General features: G+C 47.7%; 2 protein-coding genes across 2 annotated transcripts; one reads left to right on the top strand and one right to left on the bottom strand.

The window, feature by feature from the left end:
* The first annotated feature begins 14,046 nt into the window (after positions 1–14,046).
* BJ212DRAFT_1406484 (uncharacterized protein) lies at positions 14,047–14,480 on the top strand. Its single transcript, XM_041337424.1, has 2 exons — positions 14,047–14,305; positions 14,354–14,480. The coding sequence occupies exons 1-2, from the start codon at positions 14,069–14,071 to the stop codon at positions 14,465–14,467; spliced, it is 351 nt and encodes a 116-aa protein (XP_041185443.1). The 5' UTR covers positions 14,047–14,068; the 3' UTR covers positions 14,468–14,480.
* Positions 14,481–20,235: 5,755 nt separating this feature from the next.
* Positions 20,236–24,295, bottom strand: BJ212DRAFT_1450508 (uncharacterized protein; the record flags this gene model as incomplete). The annotated part of the gene is made up of 9 exons (XM_041338812.1): positions 20,236–20,615; positions 20,665–21,184; positions 21,227–21,379; positions 21,482–21,624; positions 21,727–21,883; positions 21,938–22,423; positions 22,473–22,757; positions 22,814–23,031; positions 24,061–24,295. 9 exons carry the CDS (start codon positions 24,293–24,295, stop codon positions 20,236–20,238), a joined length of 2,577 nt encoding a protein of 858 aa, XP_041185442.1.
* Positions 24,296–27,142: the final 2,847 nt, after the last annotated feature.

The following is a 27,142-nucleotide window of genomic DNA, read 5'->3' as shown; positions in this document are numbered from 1 at the left end:
AGGACGAATATGCCTGTCAATATAGCCGCAAGAATGGTCGCAAAGAGCAGTATGACTGGTAAGCCAGCCATCATGCGCATCTCCTGCTTCCACCAGGGGAAGCTCGGGAGATAATCAGCCCTCCGCTTTTCAACGCGCCACGAACCACGAGTGCACCATCTGATTGATAGGATACGCTCTTGCAGTCTCCACCATTCGACGAACGCAATTGACCACAGAAGGAGTAAAGTGGAGTATAAAGCAGAGTAAGGTCTCCCGAAGAGATAATAGATAGCGCCAAGTGCCGCGGGAAATATCAAAGCCCGTGTATATGCTGTAAGGAAGAAAAAATAGAGCGCAACGGAATCTCCAAACTAGGACAACATCATTATAATGATGTATACGGAACGAAAATAATTGGGACAAACCTGGTCTCGAATCTTTTCGAGTTCCACGCTCGCTATTCGGTGCCGTGTCCATAGATGTATCCAGTGATCGTTGAAGTCGTGATCGTGAAGTGCCATTACGGACTCCACAAGACCCCACTCTTTTCGCCCCGGAATAATACCCAAGCCTCCATCTTCGGGAGTGGAGGATATGAATCCGTGGATCAAACGGATGCGGTCGGCGGGAGATAGTGGGCCTGATTCAAAGTCGTTCGCGGACGGCAACTTAGACATGGGAAGTCCGTACAAAAAGTCCGAATGTCTGTTGATGCATAAGAATATGGAGGGTGAATTCATTGTGAAACTCACCGTTCACAATGAATAAGGTTTGAAAGCACCTTCTGCGGGCAAGTCACCATTACAAGTAACTGGCCCTGGCTCTCTCCACGCCTCCCAACAGCTTTGAGGCCAGCTCGGGTGAGCGTATTAATGAGCTTAGAATATTGTTTTTCAGCCTTGACAGCATTCTGGCGCATTTGCTCCTTAGAAAAGCTGGCTCCTTTCTGGATGGCACGGAATACTATGACTGCGTCCACATGAGGAGGCATCTTGAGGGCACACGGTAGGCACCTTGCCCACGGTTCGAGTTGTATTGCGGTCTCTGTGAGTGTTGATGCTCTGAAATTGGGAAATCCCGTAGAACTGATAGCTAGAAAGATTGGGAAGATGTCTACACGTTCGAGCTCCGAGAATATTGACAGATCTAACGGAAGTATTTGTTTAGCATCAGCAAATGCAATGTGCTCGAGTTGTTGTTATCTGTTTGAATGAACCTGGATTTGTCCAAACCTGGCCAAATATTTATGGAACCTAGCAATATACATAGGCCATTCCGTACGGCTTCTGAACATACTACAGGAACTGTACTTAAAAAAAAAGGCGAAAATGACGAACAAGACTACTGTGTATAAATGCATATGAAAGGTCCATCATCTTCATGCGTACACGGGCCAGCTTTTGAATTGATAAGTTAATGACAATGCGAATCCAGCGATCTCACGAGAACTAGCGCGCGTAGGGATGGTAGCTGTGCTGCCCTCGTTGTCCCGCACGTTGTGGGCCAACGCCAAGACCACCAGGACCACCCGGACCACCTTGTGTTCCTCGTGGACCTCGTGGGACATTCGGACCTAGGCTGGCAGGCCCTGTGGGTGTGCCACCACCCCCCATGCCCTGTCCCCCTCGCCCCATACCACTACCCATTCCTGGTCCTCCACCCATACCACTTGCCATTGCGGGACTTCCCATGCCACCCCTGCCCATGCCCATGCCTGCGCCACCATAACCACCCATGCCACCCATCATGCCTGGATTTATCCCCGGGGTCATGCCTGGATTCATACTCATACCCATACCTCCCATCATGCCGCCTCCGCCTGCCATTTGGAACATGCGGGTGTACAAAGCGGCAAGAGCTTGAGGATCAAATGGAGTGTTGCCCGAGGGAGCCGCGGGCATAGAGTTAGCTGCTGCATTGAAATTCCCGCCCTTGTTGTGTACTGCTGTTGACCGCCGTCCTCACTGAAGTTGTCGCGCTGGTAACGCGGTTGCGCCAGCTTCACATCAATCTTAAATAAAGTCCGTGAATGAATGTGTCTATTTATAGATATAGCACGTTCGTCACATACCAATTTCCCATCGATCTCTAGGTTCCCAAAACCGAGGAAGGGTTGGACATTTGTGTCTTCAAATGAAACAAATCCAAAACCCTTGCTTCTCCCTGTCTCACGGTCTAACATGACGGTCGAATCAATGACCTTGCCAAACTGCGAGAAGAAATCTCGCATCGACTCGGATGTCACACTCCCTGCAAGACCGCCGATGAACAGTTTTGTGGCGCGTTGGTGCTCTTGTCTAGGTATTGCTCTCTTTGGATCAATCTTGGGTAATGGGTAAATAGACTCCAATGCTAGATACAACATTGTACGTACAATCTTGCCATCTAGGAAGTGCTCCCGCACCATCACCGCATTAACGCTTGCGGGATCCTCAAAGGTCAAAAAGGCAAAGCATCTCGACCGGCCAGCAGCATCGCGCATGATCGTGCATGCATCTACTTTACCGAACTGGGAAAAGTAATTCCTGAGGGACTCTGCCGCGAACGACCTTATTTTAGTACTACCGAATGGTACAGAGCAAGTAATAATGATGTAAGTACCATCGGTTGTGTCCCAGTTGAGACCGCCAATGAACATCTTGCTATAGATAGTGTCGCACGCGCGAGGCAACATGGTCGAATACGTTCGGACGTCCGTAATTGAGCGTACGATATGAAAAGCAAAGCTCGTTATTAGTTTCTGTAGAGACAGGGGGTTTTATGACAGAGGAGAAAAGGAAAGACGCTACTGTCTGTTCGCGTTATGACTAGCCTAGCTTAGACTGGACGTAGAGAACGCGAATATGCTAGAGCTAGACTAGTCGTCCTAGTCGACATAGCTGAGTAGCTAGGCGTGACGATGACCGAACAACTACGTCGGTATTATTGACCGTCAACGACTAAGATCCAATATTTCCCAGCGAAAATGCATGACCCAAGTTTTTATAGGAAGTTAGTAGAACTGTCCTATGCAACTCACCCTTCATCCTTCATCTCTGAGGGTCGCACACTTCGCTCGTGGCTATGTTGGCGGTCATAACTACCCACACCTTCATGTTGGCCCAAGTCTGGTGAATAGTCGGACTGAGGTTGCTGGTAAGTTGGTATCTGCTGTGTAGCGGGAGCAGCGTAGGCAGGAGGTCCAGATTGAGCGGTGGTTGACGCGTATTCTTCGTAAGTCTGCACTGGATAGGTCTCGGTTGCAGGTGCTTTGACGGCAGCGGCCGGCACGACCGGTGAAGGTTTTTTGATGGTGTCGGCGGAGGAGCTTTCACAGCGGAAATAGCAGGTGCTTGGGGGGCGCTTCCGATGGGAAAGACTCTTCTAGTTTAGATTGGTCGCCGTTTTCTGCTGAAGTTGGAAATTCAGACTCGTCGTTGCCGTAGAGATCTAGGAAGGTGTTAAATCAAAACTAGACAAATCGCAAAGGTTTGAGAATATATACCGCCATAGAGGTCAGCGTCGAGCTCAGACATGATGGTGGTTGCGGTGAGAGTGAAAAACAGCCGGGTCTTAGTCATCGTGTCATCACTTATGCCTGAAAAAGTCCCACGCTCTGCGGGCCGTCGGCCAACCGACAAATTTTCTCCTCCTTGAAGACCACATGTTCTAACTGATTCGATCCGTATTATTCCGCCTGGAATTCGCATGTGTTTCCGTGAGTTCTGTGACGTGTACAACAGATCGATTCAGTGCCACTCTTTCTCATCATGGCCCATGTCCAGGTCAGCAACAACGTTGCCATCGGCATACTAGGTAAGTACGGTATGTGTGCTGGGATAGTATATGCATTGTTTCATCTGGAAAATACAGCTCTTCAAGGAGCTTTCGCAGAACATCAGACTGCCCTGCAAAAGCTCTCATGCCAGAAGAAAATTGCGGTCGTTCTTGTTCGGACTGTAGAAGATCTTTCAGCGTGTGATGCTCTGATAATCCCCGGAGGGGGTGAGACAAGCGTCAATTTACCTAAACTCACTCATATCTTCGATAGAGTCCACCACTATTGCACTCCTCGCTAAGCTCGCTGGGCTTTTAGAACCTCTGCGGACATTTCTGCAAAGAAGCCCGTGTGGGGAACTTGTGCCGGAGCGATTCTTCTTGCACAGGCAGTTGAGAATACCAAAAAAGGTGGCCAGGAACTTCTCGGCGGAATATCAGTCACTGTTGCTCGGAATGGTTGGGGTTCACAGGTATGAATATCATGTTTTGCAGTTCTTCCTCTGTTGACACCGTCTCGCGAAGGTCGAGTCGTTCGAGGCAGCTCTTTCCAATAGAGGGTCTGCGGGATCCAACCACTCCGTTCATGGGTGTATTCATTCGTGCTCCTGTGCGTGTTTTGCCCTCATCCGCGACGTTGTATTCATTGGACTCGATCAGGTTGTTTTAGCATACATCCATCCACGGAGAACCCACCAATAGAAATCATCGCTCGCTTACCGATTAACCTTGTGCCAAAGTCACAGAAGTTGATGGCACACGCCGGAGGCGAACTCCGGTCTACACGATTCACAAAGTATTGTTGCATTACGGCAGGGACGACATATGCTCACGACATTTTCACCCGGAGCTCACAAAAGACAGTCGTTTTCACGAGTATTTTGTGCGACTTGTGTTTTGCCTCCCCTTCTGTGAAGTGGTGTAATATGATATTGCCGCTCACCACCGTCATGGTTGACGTGTGATAGATTGGGCCTCATGTAAGGCCCCTAATTGGCGGTACCGCGACCTCGGGAGCGCGCATACTTGTCCCTGAGGAGAGCCATCAAAAAACTCAAGCAAGAGACGCAAAGGGCCTGAAGAAATCTAGACTGATTACTGAATAAAACGTGTATTAGACGATTTTAAACCTTTTGATACCTGTCAGACGTTCTGCTATAAGACTTGAAGCTTGAAGAAGAGGCTATCAAGACGAGCACTAATTTGGTAACATGGGATTGACCCAGACCTATATATATCATGGCTAGGGCCACTACTATGTATGCTACTATGATGACCTATCTACGATTTATGCGTTGCAATTATCAAGCCGTACTAGTGTCAACCAGCAGCTCGACACATTTAGATATACTCGGGTCAGCTGGCTAGCTAAGCCCACCCCATCACTTGTTAGGCCACATCTTTCCTTGGAGCCTCCATGCTTGTATGAACATGTCACAGAAAACGCACACGGATCATTTAAACCACCATAAAAAGTCTCATCATGCATTAGGCTAGGCGACGTCGCTGCTGTCACACCTGGCTATTAGATTTGCTCGACAATGTTGCGTCTTCCCGTCGTTCTACTAGCAGTGACTGCCGCTAGCGCTCGTTTTATGACCAAGGATGTGTTGATGGAGCGCCAGCTTGAGGCAGCCCAGCATTGGCAAACCGGCTGGGCCGTAGAGATGGGAGGGGCTGGGGACGTCGAGCGCAAGCGTGTTCAAAACACCACCTTCACGAACCCCAGGGCCTCAGGTGAATGAAATGCTCCTGCAGTAAACACCGGTGTTTGATATGTTTGTGCAGAATTTTATGTCGATGGTACATCCCTCCCTCTGGTCGACTTCGATGTTGGTCCAAGCTGGGCAGGTCTGTTGCCAATAAGCAACAGTCCTAACGAGACGCGTCAGGTATGTCAATCATGGGCCATGCATGTTCTCTACTGATTCGAACGACAGCTCTTTTTCTGGTTTTCCCCCCCGGTCCCGAAGGGAGTCTCGATGATTTGATTTTTTGGTGTGTGATAGGAAGTGGTCGGTGTTGATCTACCACTGATGTGACTTGCTCTTCCTCCAGGACAAATGGAGGCCCCGGCTGCTCTTCACTCGAAGGTTTACTGCAGGAGAATGGAGTAAGCCCCTTTCGTTGGATGCTATGACTCGTTTCACTGGGAAGTTTGAAGCCTTTCAGTTGGTCCTTGGGTCAAGCCAAACCAACGGTGAATGAACACAGCTGGACCAACCTCTCTTCCATCCTTTGGGTTGAACAACCTGTTGGCACGGGGTTTTCTCAAGGCGTTCCAAACGCACAGAATGAGGACGATGTTGCTGCTCAACTTGTCGGTTTCATGCAGCAGTTCCTTGAGGTCTTTTCGGAATTGAAAGGCAAGCAGTTGTATCTGACGGGTGAAAGCGTAGGTTTTTCTGGAAGACTGTCCGGACGTTATGCTCATTGTAACCAGTACGCAGGAACATACGTCCCTTGTCAGTCTGTCTTTGTTTTTCTAAGAACATACATGAAAGATCAACGAAGATATTGCGAACTATATCTACGAGAACCCCACTCTATTAGACCTCTCATTGGAAGGCATGTGGATCAGTGATCGTAAGTAACATTCTGATTCGCTCTGTATCCTCTCAAGGGCTTATCCGCGGAGAATAGCTTCACTGTCATGGGATGTGGTGCAAGAGCAGATTCCTGCAGTAGATTTCGTTAATAAATATGCTGGTTTATTCTCTTTTAAGTCAGTTTATTTCACTTGAGCCGGGTTTGCAGGTTGCTCACCAATCGGGTCCAGTCAAACGTTCACAGAACACCTCGAGAAGAAGGCCGCAAAGTGTAATTACACTGGCTACATAGACAAGTACGTGACATACCCTCCAGCCGGCCTTCTTCCTCTGCCAGGGGACTCGGTCGAGGCCGCTGAGGGCTGTGATGTCTGGGACGATATTTTCAATAATGCGCTGATCATCAACCCCGCCTTCAATATCTATCGCATCTGGGACACTGTGAGTCGAGGGGGAACCTGATCACTAGTCCGTTAACATTCTCCATCCCAGTATCCTGTTCTGTGGGATGTGCTTGGCGCCCCGTGAGTAGTTAAATAATGCACCCAACATTTCAGTTTACGCAGGCCCAGAGGTTCGATCATACAGTCACAAACTCCGATCTACTTTGACCGCGAGGATGTGAAGCATGCCATCCATGCGCCTGATGACACAGAGTGGACAGAGTGTTCCAACGTTAATGTCTTCCCAAATGGAGACGGTAGCTTGCCACCTGCCTTCACTGTGTTGCCGAATGTTATCGAGAAGAATAAGCGGACCGTCATTGTGCACGGTCTCGCTGACTTTGTTCTCATTTCTGAAGGGTATGCCTTCATCCACGAGTTCTTCTCCCATACCCTGATGTTTGATTCGATGACTTAGAACCAGAATCGTCATTCAAAAGTACGTGCGTTCTTGACTATTGCGTGAATCCCTTCAATCAATATGAATTGTTTGTAGTATGACTTGTGAGTGCGCAGAAGCGCTGAGGTGCAAAAACCACTCATTTTATCCAAAGGGAACGGATTACAAGGATTCCGGACGCCTATCGTCAATGACAGTTTCATTGTCGATGGTGTGGGTGCCTTCGGGACAATGCACTCAGAACGGGGACTCACTTACTACGAAGTAATCCTGAGTGGACACATGTGAGCTCTCTGCTATACACAGCGTCATGCTTCTCAAACTTGAATGTATTCTGCAGGGTTCCACAATTTGCGCCAGTAGTAAGTCGACAGTTTTTAACCCAAATGCGCTCTAACGCAGAGACCGACATCTCAGGCTGCCTTCCAGATTATGCAGTACCTGATGGGCTTTAGGGATACGCCATAGATAGGGACACATACCCCTGGTTTGATTTAGACGCCTGCCATCCATAACAAACATCAGTTATTAGAGACTAGTCGCGGCAAATGTCAGGAAGCCTACTGTCTCTGGGTCCAGGAGATTTTTTCATCCTCCGCAATCTTTACCAAGTTCTCAGAGTGCTGTATGCTGCATACTTCTTGTCCGGCTCATACCCCAGAGTCAAACTCAGGTTCTCAATTTCTATTATTTCCACGGATTCTAAAATGGTTATCTGGTATATGGCATCTACAATCTCCTGCGTCCGGTGGGGCTGATGCCACCCCCAGCTTAAGTCCGATTCCTTCCTGCATGCAATTGTCTTCCCGTCCGGTGAATGCGCTAGTGCGTGTATCCTTCTGCCTTCACTTGACCATGTGGATGTTGTCGTGCAAGAAGATGAAATCCTCAATGGTGATGCATTTCGAATACATGCTTTGGAGTGGGCCTTTCTGGTCGCGGTAGGGGGTGGAGCTTCATCAGTGGTCGGCATCACGGGGGGTTTAGAATCAGAAGACAAGACTTCCTTAGCAATGGTGGGCATCGCAAGGGCTTTAACTTTTGGAGACATAGTTCGTCACGGTAAGTCGTCTATATTTTTTCCTGGCTCTGACACTGTTCATGATGAAACAGGACCGGAATAATTGTCCAGTTATTCTGTCGGTACCTCGCTGATATCCGGCTAACAACACATGAGTCTTGCCAGCATTGCAGGCATGAATTCCACGAGGCAGCGCGAATAGTCGTATCGAGACTTCCATTTTTTCAAGCCATGTCACTGCTATGATGTTTACTAGGTTCGTCTTTAACCATCTGCTCGATTACACGGCCTTCAGGACTTCATACTACCTAGGCTGTAAGTATTTCATTATAATGCAATGAACACACGAATTCGTCATTAAACCTGAATGGCTTATTACTCTGCTGAGCCGGGGGTTCTGCTAGGTTATGCGCTGGAAAAGTTCTGCCATCCGTCAGGCACAACTAATTCAGCCAAACCGGCTGCTAGAACTCGGCAGTTGTGCTGCAACACATGGGTGTTAATCACGGTTCAACTACGGCCCAAGTTGATTATGCCCACGTAGGGCTGCGCGAAGAACGCGTGGTGCTATGCGTTCCATGCCATGGCGACCCGCCTCACACGCATTTGGTCTATCTGGATGTTCGCTCCGGACACATTGTGATAGAGATACTCATTCTAATACGACGCCACACGAGTCACTATTTTTCCTCCATAAATTCAACCCCTTCTCTTGCTCGACAGTGATGCGTCTTCTCGCCGTATTTGCGGCTCTGTTCGCAATGGTCGCCACCAGCGGTCATATGATGACCAAGCACGAGATACGCGAACGCCAACTCGATGCAGCAAAACGTTGGCAGACTAGTGGCCTCCAGAACGTAAAGAGCGATGGTGTGCAGAATATCACATTCACGAATCCCAAAGCCTCAGGTGACTGAAATGCTACAAGTGAATATGTAATACGTCTGATCCATGTTCATCCAGAATTTTACGTCGATGGCAGATCCCTTCCACTTGTTGACTTCGATGTTGGTCCTAGCTGGGCAGGTCTTCTACCCATCAGCAACAGTCCTAACGAGACACGTCAGGTGTTTGCATGAGTGGTCTATGCACGTTCTTCAAGTGCTGACATCAAGGACATCAGCTCTTTTTTTGGTTTTTCCCTCCCGGCCCCCAAGGGAGTCTTGATGATTTAATTTTTTGGTGCGTCATCAGGAGTGGTGTGCTCCTCGCCGCAGACCTAACATATTCTACCTGATGAAGGACGAATGGTGGCCCTGGCTGCTCCTCCCTAGAAGGTTTGCTGCAAGAGAACGGTGTAAGCCTCTTTGTTGACGGCAAGACTCGTTTATAACTTAGGTGTTTGAAGCCTTTCAGTTGGGCCTGGGGTCAGGCCAAACCAACGGTGAATCAATGGAGCTGGACCAACCTGTCCTCCGTCCTTTGGGTGGAGCAACCTGTTGGCACGGGATTTTCCCAAGGCATACCAAATGCACGGAATGAGGACGATGTCGCTGCTCAACTCGTCGGCTTCATGCAGCAGTTCCTTGATGTCTTTTCGGAACTCAAAGGCAAAAAGCTGTACTTAACGGGTGAAAGTGTAAGTTTCTCTCTCAGAGAGGTTCAAGCATTGTGCTAATTGTATCCAGTACGCTGGAACATACGTGCCTTGTGAGCCAGCAGTCATCCTCTTTGAACATAATTCTAAGACTAACAAAGATATCGCAAACTATATCTACGAGAACTCAACTCAATTAGACCTCTCGTTGCAGGGGATATGGATCAATGATCGTAAATAACATTTTGATTGGCTTTGTCAAGCGCTTATACATGAAACTCAGCCTATATCTCGTGGTGGGTGGTGCAACGGCAGATCCCTGCAGTGGACTTCGTGAAAAGACACACTAGTCTCTTCTCTTTTAAGTCTGTTTGTTTCACTTGGACCTAGTTTGCGGGTTACTCACCGATAGGATCCAGTCAGACGTTTATGAACCACCTCGAGAAGAAGGCTGCGACGTGCAATTATACTGGCTACATGGATAAGCATGTCACATACCCTCCAGCAGGTCTTCTTCCCTTACCAGGAGACTCTGTCTATTTTGCCGAAGGCTGCAATATCTGGGATGACATTTACAATAATGCGCTGATCATTAACCCCGCCTTCAATATCTATCACATCTGGGACACCGTGAGTCGAAGAGGATTTTAATGAATACCATATTAACTTCTTTTCCACGCAAGTATCCAACTGTATGGGATGTCCTAGGTTTACTGTAGGCCATTCAATGATTGACTCAATGCAGTCCAGCTGACGCAGATCCAGGGAGCAAGAGTCTCCGATCTACTTCAACCGAATGAATGTAAAAGTGGCTATCCACGCGCCCGTTGACACAGAGTGGTCGGAATGCTCAAGTATTCATGTCTTCCCCAACAGAGACAGCAGCTTGCGGCCTGCCTTCTCTGTGTTACCGAATGTTATCGAGAAGAACCAGCGGACCGTTATCGTGCACGGTCTCGCGGACTTCATTCTCATTGCTGACGGGTATGACTTTACCTTCGATCATTAATCTTCGTATGTTCTAACGCACGGTTTGATGATTTAGAACCAGAATTGCCATTCAAAAGTAAGTGCGTCCTTGATCATAACTGTATCACTTTAATCGATGGGAATCATTTGTAGCATGACCTGTGCGTGACCAGTAATGTTTGATGTGCTCCACGATTCACTCATTATATTCCAAGGGGATGGTTTACAAGGATTCCAGACGCCTATCGCTAACGACAGTTTCATTGTTGATGGCGTGGGTGCCTACGGGACAATGCACTCAGAGCGGGGACTCACTTATTACGAAGTAACCTTGAGTGGACACATGTGAGTTCACTGCAATACACAGGGTCTCGTTTCTAATGTCTTGTGTAGGGTTCCGCAGTTTGTGCCAGTAGTAAGTCGACCATGCTGTTATACAGACGCTGTCTAATGCAGGGTCATAATTTCAGGCCGCCTTCCAGATTATGCAATACCTGATGGGGTTTAGGGACACTCCCTAGATAAATACTTGCTTTTTACATAGTTCTTATAATATCTCGCGGACAGCCTGAGAGGTTGGACGAGTGCCACCATCTTGCCGGCCCTGAATCAAAGTCACGCGTGAGACTCGTGTTTGCCCCTGTCACGAGAGCTCAAGCGCTCACTGCGCTCATTCTTGTATCACCTTGGTATCTAGCACATCCCTTAATAACATAGTTTGTTTTTATTTCTTTATTGAATAATGCCTGCCATCAGGACACAGTCGCGCCCAACGAAGTCCGCCATCGATGGACGTAAGACAACAACCCCAAGGGCTTCTGTACCAGTCGTGGAGGAAATGCAGGATCTGGCAGACTGTAAGCGCGGATGACATTCGACTCCATAGCCCACGTCAAACAGCTCTCATGAAACTGTCTTTACAGGCAAGATGCATTACCCCTTGAGTGAAGAAGACCGCAGCACCTTCAAGACCCACGACGGCAAGGCAAGCAGCATGCATTGAGACTGCCCATCATTCCTTACTCCATAGTTTCTCCAGCGCGTCACTCTGCATCGGTGGGCAGTATACGATTTCACTAGAACAATCCCTTGCGGTCGTGTCACGACGTACAAGGACATCTGCGTCGCTCTTGGGCAGGGTTCGCCGCGATCAGGTGCGTGTCAAAAATGCAATCACTTTGTCTCTTCTTACAACCTCGTTTTGTAGTTGGTTCTGCACTTCGAAACAACCCGTTTGCACCATTTGTGCCTTGTCATCGCATCATCGCATCGAATCTGTACATTGGTGGATTCTCCGGCGAGTGGGGCACTGGCGCGAATGCAAGGGATGGACAGAAGAACACTGGGTCGCAGTGCAATAGGAAGATGGAGATGCTTGCAAAGGAGGGGGTTACGTTCTCCGTGGAAGGATATCTTGCTGACGAGTCTCTGCTCTGGATCGGGAGAGACTGAACTGGCTTCCTTGGCTGTTATATATGATACCACCGAAGTAGGTCACTGTTGGGCATCACTGGTTCAACCACCAATAACTACCAAAACGATATAAATGAATAAATCAGTCGCTGAAGAATTTCATAAGTCTCTGTCTCCGATATGTATTACTTACATCGCCTCCTTCCATAGTCCAGGCTGGTCTGTGTTGGATTCAATCTAGGACTTCCTTTCTTACCAAAGACTCGACCTCGTCATTCCACAGCACCTCGACTGAGTGTAGGGTCACGACTTATAAAGTCTAACACAAAACGGGTATTCATTCAAAGTTCAACTTAGGATATCCGTCATCATACAAAGCTGGAAGCAAGGCGTCACAGTGTTTGTAAGTTCATAAGAGGCCAACCTTATTCAGTAACCTCGACCAGCCCGCAGAACGACCACATCAACAGTGCATAACAAAATAACGTCCGAGAGTAAACTCACTCCGCGCAAGGATCTCCTGCCGTCTCCTCGCATGCCTCCCCGTGCACGCCCCGCGCGACTGGATACGCGCTCATCGAGCCCACACCCTCGACCATTGCCTGTCAACGTCGATGCCGATCGACACGCAACGATTAGCAACGCAAAAGCGGTCACGAACAAAAAACGCATGGGGCAGTGTGGGCGGAGGCGAGCTTTGGGTTCCTCGAGAATATTGTGGAGTGTGAACCTCCAGGATGAGGCTGTATTGGAATTTGACGTTGGTAGTAGGCTTACACGAGTGGGTTTGGTACGGGGCAGGGATGTGCTGGCCTGTTCGTTGCTATGGAAGATCCACAGGGTGCACCAGAATTTGGAGTTGTGGGCAGATGATATTGTTCCATACTGGGGAAAGAGGCGGGACCGTGCTGGTATATGTTAAGACCCATCATATCCTGGCCCACTTATACCGAAAGGCTCCCCCTGCGGCGTGAGTGAGGGGCAGGAATCGAATGGGGCACGGGGGTGACTTGGAAGATTGTTTGGAGTATGTTGTTGAACAGGGTGTTGCAACCTCGGTGAGATAGGTGATGCCGAAACCGGGAGCGAAGACATCGAAGAGGTAGGTGTGATGCTTGGGCTCATTTCCACAGAAGGTATTTGCGTAACTGAAGATATAGAAAAAAACCCTGACGCATGGAACTGCTGCAGTGCTGGCTTAACATCTGATGGAAGGTGTGGTGATGTCTGGGAACAGGGGAAGAAACCCGAGATAATGGCTTGGCAATGGGATACCAAGAGCTCGGTTGCTGATAGGATTGTTGGGTACGCATGTCCAAGCCGGGCGGATATTCAGGCCTTGTTGACGTCGAAGAAGATGGTGGTGACACAGATGAGACTGATGAATGATCGAGGGCGGGATTGGTGGCCTCAGGTGGGACTAGTCTGGTATTTTGTGCGCTGCTTGCTTGAGGACTCTGTGTCTCATCTTCTGGCGTATATGGTGGAGTCTACTACCGCACCTTCCTCTTGTGCAGCCCTCTTTGAGCTTCATTCCATTGCTCCACCTCTTCCTTTAGAGATGTCGTTTCCTCATACCTGTGACGAGTGGCCATCGGCGTCGAGCGCTAGAAAATTGAACCTTCATCATCTCTCTCATCTTCACAGCTCTTTCCTTGTGCGACTTCCTCATGTCGGAGTCTTGGACGTTCGAGCAAGGTGTATGTGGCGTGCGACTCCAACTCCGATACTTGGTATCCTACTAACACTCGTCTTTTCCGCTGCTAGTACACCCTAGATTAAGCCCGCCAGACGCTATGCTATATAGTACGTTTCTTCCTCATAATGCTGTATATGTGCCAGATAATTAATGTTCACCTAATTGTGCTCAGGTCTAACAGCAAGCTTCGAAAACATGTCTCGCTCTCGCCACATTCTTATCTGCCTTACTAACCGACATCGACTGCTCAGGTGTTGAAGCCAAAACCTCAAAATCAACGAACGCAACAAGACAACATAATGGAACGATACGGCACAGCTGCTGGCCTTCACAGGCGTCGCTCGTGGCACAGTGGACAGGATCTGGGTCCACCTGATCCTCTTGACGTGCATCTGCTGGCCACATTCGCCGGGGCTCTTGGGTGTCTGACATCTATCCGCCCTGTTCGCCTCCTCAGCATCTCCTCAGTCGGTTGCACTGGCCCGCACCATGGGTCAAGCACCCCAGCTCACTCCAACTCAACACTCTCACTGTTCGTAAGCTCGGGCACGAGATGAGAGGGTACGTTCCATTTCGTCTTCCAGCTTGCTGCCCACACTATGCCATCTTCAGGGCATCGGTGGTCGCTGTCATCCAGGTTGGGACCTAGTGGTGGCTCGGGACGTGGAACGTTGGCCTTGTTCTGCAGGCGTTGCTAGCGTTCCATCCCACCCGCCGCCCAGTGCCCACCGGGTCCAGGATGGTATCGTCACAAATCAGTCTGCTTCCTTGGCACTAAGAGCCGAGGTCATCAGCGCAAGTAAGTACACCCCAGTCTAACAAAACAACAAACCTGATACACCGGCGACAAAAACACATTCCGAACTAGAGGAGAAAGGACTATCGCGACCCAGGTGATGGGAAAGTTGAATAGTTCCATTTCCTCACATTATGGTATCGGTACGCATATATGCGCGTTTCTTGCCCATGGATGTGTTCATCATTGTCGTAGAACCCGGAGGCGACCCGATGCCTCGTTATTGTTATTTCTTTTTTTAGACTCCATCATGTAACGTTTGACTCCGAATCTGATATCAATGTACTATCGTTGCGATCATTGCGCACAGTGAATTTTCACTGTCCTGAGAAGTGTCATACTCCGAAGACAAAGTAGCAACTGTTACGGTACAGCTGAGAGATCTCTACTTCCAACATACCACTACAATATTTCTAGCGTCTTGACCATGTCCGGAATAAAAGAAAGGTCTTTGACTTGTGCAATGATGTCATGGTCTGACGCGATTCTTTTGTATTCTCCGCCGCGCTGATGTGCCAGCAAAAATGCGCTAAAAGGCTGCTCAAGATGAGCAGCCAATCGCAACGCTCGACCGCCCAGTTCCGAAACAACCGATTCCTGTGCTTCAGGGAACCCGTCAGGGGAACCCTGTAACGGAGACCCAGGAGCAGACCAATAATCGAAGTCAGGAAGCTCGAGGATATAACGATTCCACGGACGGACAAGCAAGAATGTCTGCATAGTAGGTCGTGATGATGAGAACTGAGTCAGCTTGTCCCCTGTAGTGATCAGCAGGTCATGAAGCCCGTCGGCCTCGACTTCATATATCTCCTGGTCTTGAGCGCGACTCCGCTTGACTGCTGTGACACGAAATGCAATGCAATGCAAATGCAGTCTGCAGTTCGCGAAACGAGGCGCGCTCATGTTGTCAAGCAGGGCGTAAATTTTCTGAACCAAATCTACAGCCATGGCATGTCGGGGTGAGGAGATTGTCGTCTGGATGTTATCTTCATACAGAGATGGCAGGGTGTATGACGGAGCTTTGTATGAAGTAATGTCGGCCGGCAGACAGCTATTGAATTCGGATGATTGTCCCACCCAGTCCAGGGCACTGATATCACCCGACTGAGCTACAACCTCCTGCAAGAGCCTCCCAAGAGCCTTTTGCTTCTTCTCGCCATAAATGACAGGCAGATTGACGCCGAAGATACCAAACAACGAGTATGCAATATCTTCCGGCCATGTGGTGACACGGGCTGACACCCATTGAAGTTTCTCCCGGGCGTCTCTCATCCCTGGACGGAAGGTGACGAGGGCCTGTGCATTTATGCCCGTTGCATGTCCCATCTCCTGCATGATTGCAAGGGAATCCTTGTGGTTGAGAGAGCGATCGTCGAGATATAGGGACCAATCCTTCTGATAAAATAGGACAAATTTTGGGGCCAGGAATTCTTGAACTGTCCATCCTCGCGTGTTCCAAATGCTACTTGTGAGTGCCCCAGTCTGTGACGAAGGTGCAGCATCCGACAAGTAGACGACGGTAAGTGCTGAGTGGCGATACTAGATAAACATGGAGTTGACCGATTGTTGGACCTCGACGTTGTTAGTCTGGTCAATGCAACAGGTGTCGGTCCATGTCCAGCGATACCCCATATCATGAGCAGTTTTACAGAATAACTGCAACTTCGCGATGCCGCCGACTGGATTCAAGTCGTATACCACCTTGCCCTGGATATCATGCAGCAACGGCTCCTTCTCTTCCCACCTATGTGATAGCATGACATAACGGAAGTATGTCGCCACGACATCTTTGATGCGCTCCTTTTGGAGATCTATGCCCACCAATGTTGATGACAAAAGCTCCTTGTACTCTGTGCTGGCTTTGAACGCATCAATCTGTGCCACTTGATTGCATAAGCGCCCAGTAAAGGTATTGAGCAAACGATGTGGGGCATCGTCGAGTTGAGCCTTGATGGTCTCTTGAATGGTTCTTTCTGCTTCGGATGGATTGACGTATTGTTGGCGCAGCGCTGGAGAAAGAGTCAAGCATCTTTAAGGGTGTGGTTATTTGGGGGCGTACCCCGTGTTTGTGCGTCAGGAGCATTTTCAAACTTCAAGAGCATGGTGTGAAATGCATCAATCACTTCATCATAGCGTTGTGCGCCATGAAGTGCTGCATGTTCTAACTGGTATCCGACATAGGACAAAGGGGTCAGTTTGATGACCTATATATTCGCAAAATGAGCATGGACTACGAAATAATAAATGGCATCAAACCATTTTCGCATCTAGAATCGCATCGTCCCATAGCATTTTTCCCGACCTCGCCTTGCTGCGGTTCGCAAAGATGGCTTTTGTTGCCAAATCGAGGTCGATCGCTGCAGAGTATAACTCGATAGCCCGGTCGTAATTACCCGCAGCGAGGGCATCATCCCCCTTTGCAGCTAGATCAGCAACCCCAGTGGCAGCATGAAGCGCGCTGTAATCCTGCTTGAATGCTGAGCGAAATACAGGTGAGCATTGTAGCCAGTTGATATCACGAAGACTTGCCAGTGGACCAGTCAAGGCAGCTTCCCTTCGCAGCGTCATCACATCCATCCACTATTTGTCTGTAAGATCTGAGGGCCTCTGCAAGTCTACCTTCCCGAAAGAGCGAACGGCACCAATGCTGGTGTACAGTAAGCCACAAGGACTTGAGGTCCCACCCAAATAGCTGCGCAAGCACTCAATTGGACATAGAATAAAAATATAGCATCACAATAAATGCACAACCACAAATATATCATATTTAGAATGGATGGTTGACATAGGCAAGAGACCGATAGTGTTGACAGCGGCAGTGAAGTGGCCAGCTGCTTCGTTGTGACGTGCGTCATCTAACGCATTCATTCCCACTTGGACGTGTAGATAAGCCTAAAGTGCAATGTTCGTAAAATCAGTATCGACGCATGAATCTGGAGTTGATTGTGTCATGAGCACTCACTTCTACGATACCACAGGCAAGAGTATTTGCATTTGGACATACGGTAGCTAGCTCTTGGACACGCAGAATTGCCTCGTCATGTTGACCTGCATTAAAAAGGGCGATCGCCTGACAGCTGTTGTGTAAGTAGCGATTACATGAGGCACAATTGACATACCTTTATCAAGAGTAGAAGACAAGTTTTATTCAAGTCTGCGTCTACGAATATGAACGCGAGGTCAAATGCTTTCATCGCATCCCGGAACTGCCTTTTACCGCAGAGGGCGATGCCCTTGGAGATACAGCCCATCATGGATGGCTGGATGCTGATGCTCTATATCGCCATACAAATTAGGCTGTGTTAAAACGGTCACGAGGGGGCAGTCTATCCCACCTTGAGGGCGTCATCAAGTGCGCAGTCCCAGTCGGCTTTTCTTGCCATAACAAACGAACGATTCGCGTAGGAGCTGTAGCTGTTGCTATCCGCACTGATCTCTTGAGTGAGCAGCCTTACAGCAGTAGGCAAGTCCCCAGTTATGCATCCATCGCGGGTTGTCGTGTTGATAGCGAGGATCTGCATTACGCATGGTCAGATTGTGTGGTAAAAATGAAGGCCAGAAACGAGCCTCGCAATTAGACTGTTGAGCCTTGGAATCAAGATTGAGGATCAATATGGAAGAAGACGAACCAACTGTCGATAAACAGGAACTCACATTATTTACCACGTCTTCCTTCAAAGTGTCTTCCTGTGACGCATCCTTGGATAAGATGGGCATCAGGAAATCATGAGTTTACTTAATCCTTACTTATTTCGAACTTTTCCCACTTATTTCAAATGGATCTACTTATTATTCTTAAATCACCGCCTGGTCCCAACTGAACTATCAGGATCTGTTAGCAATCATCATAAATGTGTGCTATTAAATTATTGGACTCTCAATTTGCAAGATGGTACCTCAAGAGAACGTTTAAGAAAGAAAATCATCAGCATTAATATGTCACTCAAGCTCCATACTAGTCACTAATTGTTAGTCTTATGCAATGAAAGATGTCTCTCAGGCCCAACAAACATATTGGAATACTCAATTTTGAAGCAGTTGTCAAATTTCAGAAAAAAAGTAGGTTGATTGTAAATAAGCGGGAAAAGGTCGAAATAAGTAAGGATTAAGTAAACTCACGATTTCCTGATGCTGAGATGAAGAAAGACGGAAAATAAACAGATTCTTACATCTAATGTCTGGTCCTCGGGAATGTCCTCCAGTAAAGGTACTGCCCACTTCGAGATCATTTTATCACCTCCCCCACTCAAGATGTGCTTGAATATGGCGATGGTTCACCAATCCGAAAGCCGCCAAAGCCGAACCTGTTGGTCTGCAGATGCAGACGCGAGAAGGGTGCCAGTAGGGTTCAAGGCAACCATGTAGACAATGTCAGTATGGCCATTCCAGAATTCACTGACCTGCTCCCAGGTCATTGAATCCCAGATCTGTATGGTGTGATCACGAACACTACCAGCTGCCGAGATGAGCTGTTTGCCATCGGGCGTCCACACGAGTGTAAAATTCCATGCTTCATTGAACGCAGAGTGACGCTGGAACTTTGCGATGCATTCCCTCTTGCCTGGGTTCCATATTTGGATATTTATTGAAGTTGTGATGGCAAGGTGTTCACCAGACGGTGAATACTGAATACAGTTGATCTCCGCGCCAGTCCCACAATTGATTGGATCTCCTTGTACCTGCCATGTTTTTGTGTTCCAGAGCTCCACTGTAGTGTCCAGTGAGCCACTCGCTAGCAATGTGCTATCTGGGGAAAAATCAAGCCACCACATCTCCTTGGAGTGGACTTTGATGGGTTTTGTGAGAGATTTGCTATCTCTGCTCCAGGCGATGAGCTCTCCACCATCATCACCGCTTGCGATGAATTGCCCGTTTCTCGATATTGCAGCTCTTCGTATACCGAAGTGATGCCCCTCCATTATCTTCAATACCTCACCATCTTCTAGGTCCCACACACGAAGCGTCTTGTCGCACGAGGCTGTCACCATATGGCGTCTATCGGGAAATACTGCTGCTAAGATACCATCTTCATGACCTTCAAATGTTCGACTGGGCGTGGCAATTCGAATAGCGGGGTGTTCTGCTTCCGTCATCCTGCTCGAAGTGGATGGTATTGAGCCCAACTTGCTGGAAGTGTCTTGATCTAAGTTTCAGAGGTGCGTGTACTGGACCTTTTTGTACTTCTTCACAGCCTCAACCTGTTTCGTGTATCATTAGACGCCCAGGACATGAGGCCTGACGCCTATAATTATGTAATCTGCAACCTATAAGTCCAGGACCAGCTTCGCTCTCTTCATCTAGCTAGTCCACTGTGTCCATTCGATTCCACCGATTACTCCACCGAATCCGTCCTGGATGTACGGTTGGAGAATAGATACCACTCTTCCCAGAAAAGACTGCATCTGCAAAACCACTGAAATGAATGCTTAGCTTAAGCGCTTTACGGACACTTACGAACGCTTACGACTTCAGTAGCGCACTCATGCGATTGGTGGAGATGCTTTTACAGTTGTTATTTTATTTCTTTGGTATCATTTTATTTCGCTATTCTAAACTTACGAGAGATGGAGAATCGAACATTTTGATTACATGTAATCTCTCGCATTCCGCTGAAGATAGATAAAGCAGGAAACATAATGCAGGTGAGCTGCAAGCTAACAAAAAATGTAACTAGTGCAAGTCTGAGCGCAAGGTATGATACACTTCCTTGTCCGAGAAATTATTCAAGTAAAAGCGCTCGTACACCTCCATGCTAGTTTCTGCACCCACTCTACAGTTAGTTCCTTTGCCATACACAGGGATAAGTTCTACTGCATGTGTAACATCTGTTAGAGGGATAACCGCGCCCAATCTCATCCTCTGACCACCAGGCCCATCGTGATATTTTTGGGCTACCATATACATGCTGGCAGCAGGCTGATCACGTGGATGACCGATGACCTCATAATATTGTACATAAATCAGTGGTTGATCTGCAAGGTAGTGGGGAAGTGTGGCATGATGAGGTGGAATGGGCTGGAAGATAGCTTGCACTTGCGCAATAAGATTTACTACATAAACTTCAATTAGTGATATATAGTTGCATAAAATAAATCTTACCCATCTGGTTGCCATGTGATGACTGCATGATAACTGCATCACAATTTCCCAGAGGAAATATTTGTGAAGGTGGACTGGCTTGAATGACCTGACTAGGCATAATCAGCTGCGAGCAAAATACGGAATGCAGCTGTAATTGAAACTTGTTCCAAGTCTTAACATGACCATGATCACAGCTCCATGATGTTGCAGGTTGGCCATTAGAGGCCTTTGTGACGTAATCAGATAGTAATCGTCCAAAATCTGGCAATGTATAGAGTTGCTGAACTTCATTGATAGACATCTTGGCTCTATCAGGAGCAATGGTAATGTGGAAGGCAGTTGTCGCAGTGGAAGACAGTATGCCCTTCAGAAAATGGTTTCGAACTGGACAGGGTCTGATGAAACAACGCTGATTGGGATCACCAGGTGTGACATGGGCGATCCATGCGAGGGCAGGGTTGGTTTCGGTGATCTCTTGCTCTTCTGTGACTATAGCATTGGTGAGGGGGGTGTTGTGCATCCGTAGGAAGAGATACAGCTGAAATCATCGCATTGACTCCTCATGGTTGAGAATATCGACAATCTGCTCTGTAAATGTGCATGATTGGCGGGATGTCCTTTCAAATGGAAGCTTGCAATGAGTGATGAGAAGGCGCTCAGTGACATCAGCCATCCATTGAATGAGAGCGCCTATATCCTTTGTGAATGTGGCGAAGCTCTGTAAAAGCTCCAGCTTTGGGATGAGGAAGTGGTCAATTGTTCCTTTCGTGCCTCATCTAGCTCCTGCATCAAGAATTGCTTGCTTATGGTCATGAAACTCTTTGAGAGATGCAACCATGGAATCAATGGAGGTATCTGTATAAACAGGGCTTTGAGCCTTGTAAACAAAGTCAATCAAAGCACGGATCACATGGACAAACTGGGGAGGCGCAACCCCAGCAATGGAAGGCACCAAGGTGCATTGCAAGTCCCGGTGTTCTTGGCTGGTCATTTGTTTCATCTGGCACGCTCCAGATGAAAAATGGCGCGTTCCTACTCGCTTGTGGTGACTTTTGAATCAGGCATCGAGTTCGTCCTTACCCACTAGTTCTTTGCACCACTTGAATGGATGATCAAAAAAGAATTTATGGCAGGTGTGGAGAACTTCTCCTGCTAAGAAGTGAGAAGGATCTGCGAACCGCCAGTTCCACCAAAATGGTTGGTGAACACCACTTAATGAATGAGCCTTTCCTTCCTCCTGGAATTCGCATAGCCTCCATGGATCAATGTGTTGACAGATGTCATATATCACTGAAAGGGTGTGTTCCTTTGTGCGTGGTGTGTGGCGATAGTTGTCACCAAAGGATTGAGAGGTGGCCAACGTAATAGGAGAAGTGACCTTTGAGACACATGCGATTGCTTGCTGTTCTGGCAAATCTGTGGTGTAAGCAGCCAGAGGCGTGAAGCAGTGTTGTACATGGCCAGATGGATCAGGCATAAATTTGCCTGTCATGGCTGCAACCTTGGCATTTGCGAAGATAATATCCATGCACTTATGAAACAGCCGTTGACTTAGAATAGTTTGGTAGTCAGAATGGACGTCGGCGAATTTTGGAATCAGCATGAAGCCAACACATCGCCAAGCATGACTTGTTGCTCTCATCTGTACATCAGACTGAATATTAGCGATTGAGACGAAGATAGGGTGCATTTCAAGCCCTCCAGTGTACCGTGTCACAGGTGTCTTGTCAGATGCAATGACTATTGGAACTATGGTAGTGCCTTTGGGAAGTTGGTCCTGTACCAAAGCATCAGTCAATCACCATAAGTAAGTTGTGGGATTTTACCTGAATCTCGAATGCTTGTCGTGCCATAAAATATTCACTATACTCATGCTCATCACCGTTGACCACAATGTGCGGGTCATATGTCATGTGGTTTGTGAAAATTGGATTGGCGAAGAGATCTTCCACTACTTCTAAGCCATCACACCAGATGAGCTGTACTGGTTGGACAGTTGGATAGCCTGTTATTTCAAGTGTCATTGAACACCATTTTGGTCCAGTGGGAAGAGAACCCATCCATGCAAGCAGCTGGTCTTTTGAGCCAAATGATGGTTTAGCTCGGCGTACCTGTGCACTGAAAGTTAGTCCTATGTGTGGATAGAAGAATTTCACACCAAACAGACCCATTTGAGTTTGAGAAATTGGTCAACATCACTTTGTGTGAGCTGCTCGCAGAGGAATTTGCCAAGTTCAAACTCTGCTTGGTCTTGAAAGGGGTAAAACGGAGTGTTCACTTGCTGGTAAGCAAATTGGTCACTTTCCATGGCCTCGAGGATGTTTGGTGCCTTGCCAAAGATATAGCCAAAAGATGGGTGGTACTGTCCCGAGACATGGTCTTTGCCTGCTTCCAAGGCAGAATGAAGGAATGCAGGTGGAACAGGAATATGACAATTTTCGATTTGAGGCCAGCAACCATCGCCTTGCTGCAGGTGTTCTACTATTGCCTCACTGGAGGGCAGATCGATTAGGCACTGAGGGCATTTTGTGGAAGATGATCTGCCAGTTGATTCAGATGCTCACCACAGTGAGTACATTCAGGACATAAAACTTACAAATTGTTATCAAGAATGAATTGTCCAGATTGTCCTCCCTGAAGGTTGGACAATACAGTGGAATTATTGACCTCCATACCAGCAGTAACAGCTCAGCAAGTATTGACACAGCAAGAAAAACGTCCAAGTCCTTCAAACTCCGCCCTCTGGTTGGCACATACTCCCATCACATTGTAATCTCCCTCTCAGATTAGCTAGGAAATAGTGGTATGTGTCATTCATCTTCATACCAGCCAGGATATTGATGTTACAAGCATCAATATGGATGGTTTCTCTGAGAGGTCCACACCTCCTCTGTCTGACTCTGAGACTATGAGCTCAACTTGTGTCAACCTATCCCCCTCTACACAGTCTAGTTCCACGTTGCTATCCCCTCCTAGATCTTTGAAACAGTCCAGTGTCACCTCTTCCTTGGACTTTGATTGCTTGAGTCATTTGGGGAAACAAGCTCAACGTAGCCACAGTGGTAGCTGCAGCCTCTCCTTAGTATGACCATTTACGAAGCAAGATCGTATTTCTTGCTTTCGTGAACAGTTGCGTGCCCGGTACAGGCCATGCCTCATCCATCACTCCCCCCCCTATGAGCTCCAGTTTGCAAAGAAGCAAACTCTTGATGGCTCATGCAAAGCTTTAAACCTTCAAGACTTACACGAGGTTAGAGTTTTTTTTTTGAACTTAATGTATTGTGACTAATAAAATATACAGGGCATGGAACTTCTCCAAAGAGGTTTATCTCTCATGTCCGATGATTCCTTCTACAAGGCTGTTTGTGTGAAACAAGCCACCAGGGAAGACCTCCAACACCAGCTCATGCACACCACCTGGAGGCTTGAACATAATAGGCAGGAAAAATCTTTCCTGAAATCTCTCCAACAGGAGCAAGAAGGTGAATTCAAGATGGTGGAGACAGAAATGGAGATATTCAGGGGATTCATTACTGCCCAGGGGCTCCTGGCATTGGAGGACGACAAAGACTACCTCAAGGCAGTCTTTGCGGAGGAACTGGACCACTATGACGTTGCCAGCAAGCAATACGACCAATTCATGACCCATGCTGGAAAGCGCGCCACCCCTTTCCCAAACAGCAGCAATACCAAACCGTCAGACTCCCACAGTGATGCAGAGTCTGATGATAGCCTAATCTATTGATCAGAACAATGAGAATTTAGGGCATGCAGCCTTATCAATGAATAGGAAAAGTGTGAGACCCTACTTCAATCTACCTCATGTACTGATTTATTGATGATACATGTACAGTGCAGCCTTCGTTTTACATCGTTCAATTCAAATCTTGATCATATTATCACCCCCTACGACCTGTTATTGATCTCATCTGTACGTTTTATGTATATGATTTATACATTTGTTGTGCCCTTCGATTACATGCGAATCCAATGTGGCAAGTGATTTTATTTGTAAACAGATAGGAAGATGACTGTCCACGACTAATGCCCCCACAAAAACACTCACAACAAGCAAGACGAACATCCAACAAAAACAGGGTAAGTGTTTGAACTATATCCAAAGCACACACTGACACAATGTTTAGGAACCTCCCCAACCAAAAAGAAATTCAGATATAAATGCATCGGGTCAGGATATTGTGACCCAGCTTGGCCTCACGGAAGATTGGCCAGAGGCCCCCAAAAACCTTCACCGTTCATCAACTATGTTGATGGCTACATATGTGGGCTCTGACTACCACCCTCCCGAACTCAACTATCACCCTTCCCAGCCTGACTACCACCCTCCCCAGCTCAACTACCACCCTCCCCAGCTTGACGATCACCCTCCCCACCCTAATGATCACGTTCCCCAGCCCAACTTCTTTGATCAGCTCTTTGATCAGGAAGACGACCTCTACAATCAGCCGGAGCCTCAATACCACGATTTATTCGAATTTGGAGGCTCTGGGGTGGCGCATCATATGCGATTGGACCTCAGAGATGCCACCGCACTGCGTGCACCCAGTCCAGGGCCAGGGCAAGCACCAGCGCCAGCACCAGCACCAGCGCCAACAATAGTAGGTGTTGTGTTGCCCCATGAATGAGAGGTTCAGTGGGGCAAATTTAGTGGTGGTGTAATTCATGTATGTTTTCTTTTTCTTTTTTACAGCTAATACTAATTACTTTGGCTAGGAGCTACAGACAACGCATTCGGTTGGCCGACCACGTGCTATCAAACAACATCTCCCTCCCACACCTGCACCCAGGCCAGCACAGATAGAGATTCCATCATCTGTGGCTAATCCTCCAGCTAGTCCCTCAGCTAGTACTCCAGCTAGTCTGGTAGCACCTGTCAAACTCAAAAAGGACGAGATCAAGGTGACCAAGACTGAGGCAAAAATGCTTCTCCATCGCATGATGTTGTGAACAGAGGGCATTTCATTGACGTGCAGGCAATGAGATGCACATATTTCAAATGCATTGCAGGATGCCAGAATCAACGCAATCAGAGAAGGTGAGTACTAACGATTGTATGAAGAACATTGCTGATATATATATACATATTTAGTTCCCTACGAATCGTTCAAGACACCGAAAGTGCACAAAGAGATGGTGACGTCAATGTCACATACACAGAGACTATTCAAGACATATGCCTCACATAACATTCTAGATGCTTTGAATTTACACCTCCCGCCTGTGGAGAGGGCTGGCATAGTACAAGGGTACCTCTCCTCTGGACTCAACTTCCTGCACAAGATTGAAATAGTAAGTGTCTCGTCGTGTGACATTAAAGCGACTTATTATTACACTGACAGGTCAATGGGGTTGAAACCACACGTTTTTTGGAGGCCAAGTACTTAATGAACATGATTGTAGATGTCATATGGCAGGAAGGGCTATATCCCAACATCAACTTGGAGAATCTTGACTGCGTCTTTGGTCTTGCGGGGGCTGCGGTTCACAATGCCATCAAGGCATATCGTGAGGGTACATATGAAAACATTGATGCATCCGCTGAACAGTTTTATGATATCTATAATTCCATCATAGTGCTGATAAGACAAATCCATCTTGATGATGCACTGAGAGAACGGTATGTTTCTCTATGTAATTAATCATCGTGCGCGGTGAGGCAGATTTAGGGTTGTAGTTTATGTTTATCTGTATAGATAGGTTTACAATATATTATTTATTGTTTCTTGCCCATTTTTTGTGGTCGCAAATTGTATTGCACTGGAGCCGAGTCGCCTAAGGTGCAACAACGACTAAAAAGGCGCGTGAGCCGACACCGACTAAATATAGTTCCCAAACGGCGCCTCAAAGGCTCGTTTCTGGATTTTGGATTTGCTGATGTGGGTCGCAGGTGAATCTGCAGGGTGGAAAGTGTATAACACAGCAGAAACAGATAATGCGTACGTTCTCCTCGACCTGTTATTCAGCCGCAATCGTGACCGCGATTTGTAGTGATATCTACAAGCTTTAGATTACAGGCATCGTTGAGCGGCTCGTTCTGTGTAGCTATATTCTTAGACTGATGCACCAGTTCCCCCTTTTGACCTCTAATAACGAAAAAGATGTCACGACCCCTGCTGATGCACGAGCCATGACTCAAAGTCCGGGAGTTCGTTGTCAGGTCGAGGCTGGACTGGTTGGGCAAATGAATCTAATCACAACTATTCCAGTCTCGCCAGGGGGACTGCCGAGATGAAGAGATGCAGGACGTACCTTAGTGTTCAAAAATGGGGGGCAAGGCGTGACCGATCATGACCGGTGACCGAGACGTGATGCATTGATGAACGTAGTCACCACTCAAGGGTATCATACGGTGGCCGATGCCGAACCAAGCTACTATTGGGCACTTCCCTCCTGTATCGTTGACCATTAAAATCGGATGCAAAACTGGCATACTGTACGCCTGAAATGGTTAGAATTCAATTTGAATGTGAGGTTC

The sequence above is a fragment of the Suillus subaureus genome (genome assembly GCF_016647635.1).
Source record: "Suillus subaureus strain MN1 chromosome Unknown BJ212scaffold_225, whole genome shotgun sequence".
NCBI classification, from domain to species: Eukaryota; Fungi; Basidiomycota; class Agaricomycetes; order Boletales; family Suillaceae; genus Suillus; species Suillus subaureus.
This window is presented reverse-complemented; position numbering and strand designations above follow the sequence as displayed.

Bases quoted from the DNA above. Each gene is read 5' to 3' on its own strand.
- BJ212DRAFT_1406484 (XM_041337424.1), top strand. From the start codon at position 14,069: ATGGAACGATACGGCACAGCTGCTGGCCTTCACAGGCGTCGCTCGTGG. The intron at 14,306-14,353 runs GTAAGCTCGGGC...TTCGTCTTCCAG, and splicing joins ACTCAACACTCTCACTGTTC to CTTGCTGCCCACACTATGCC.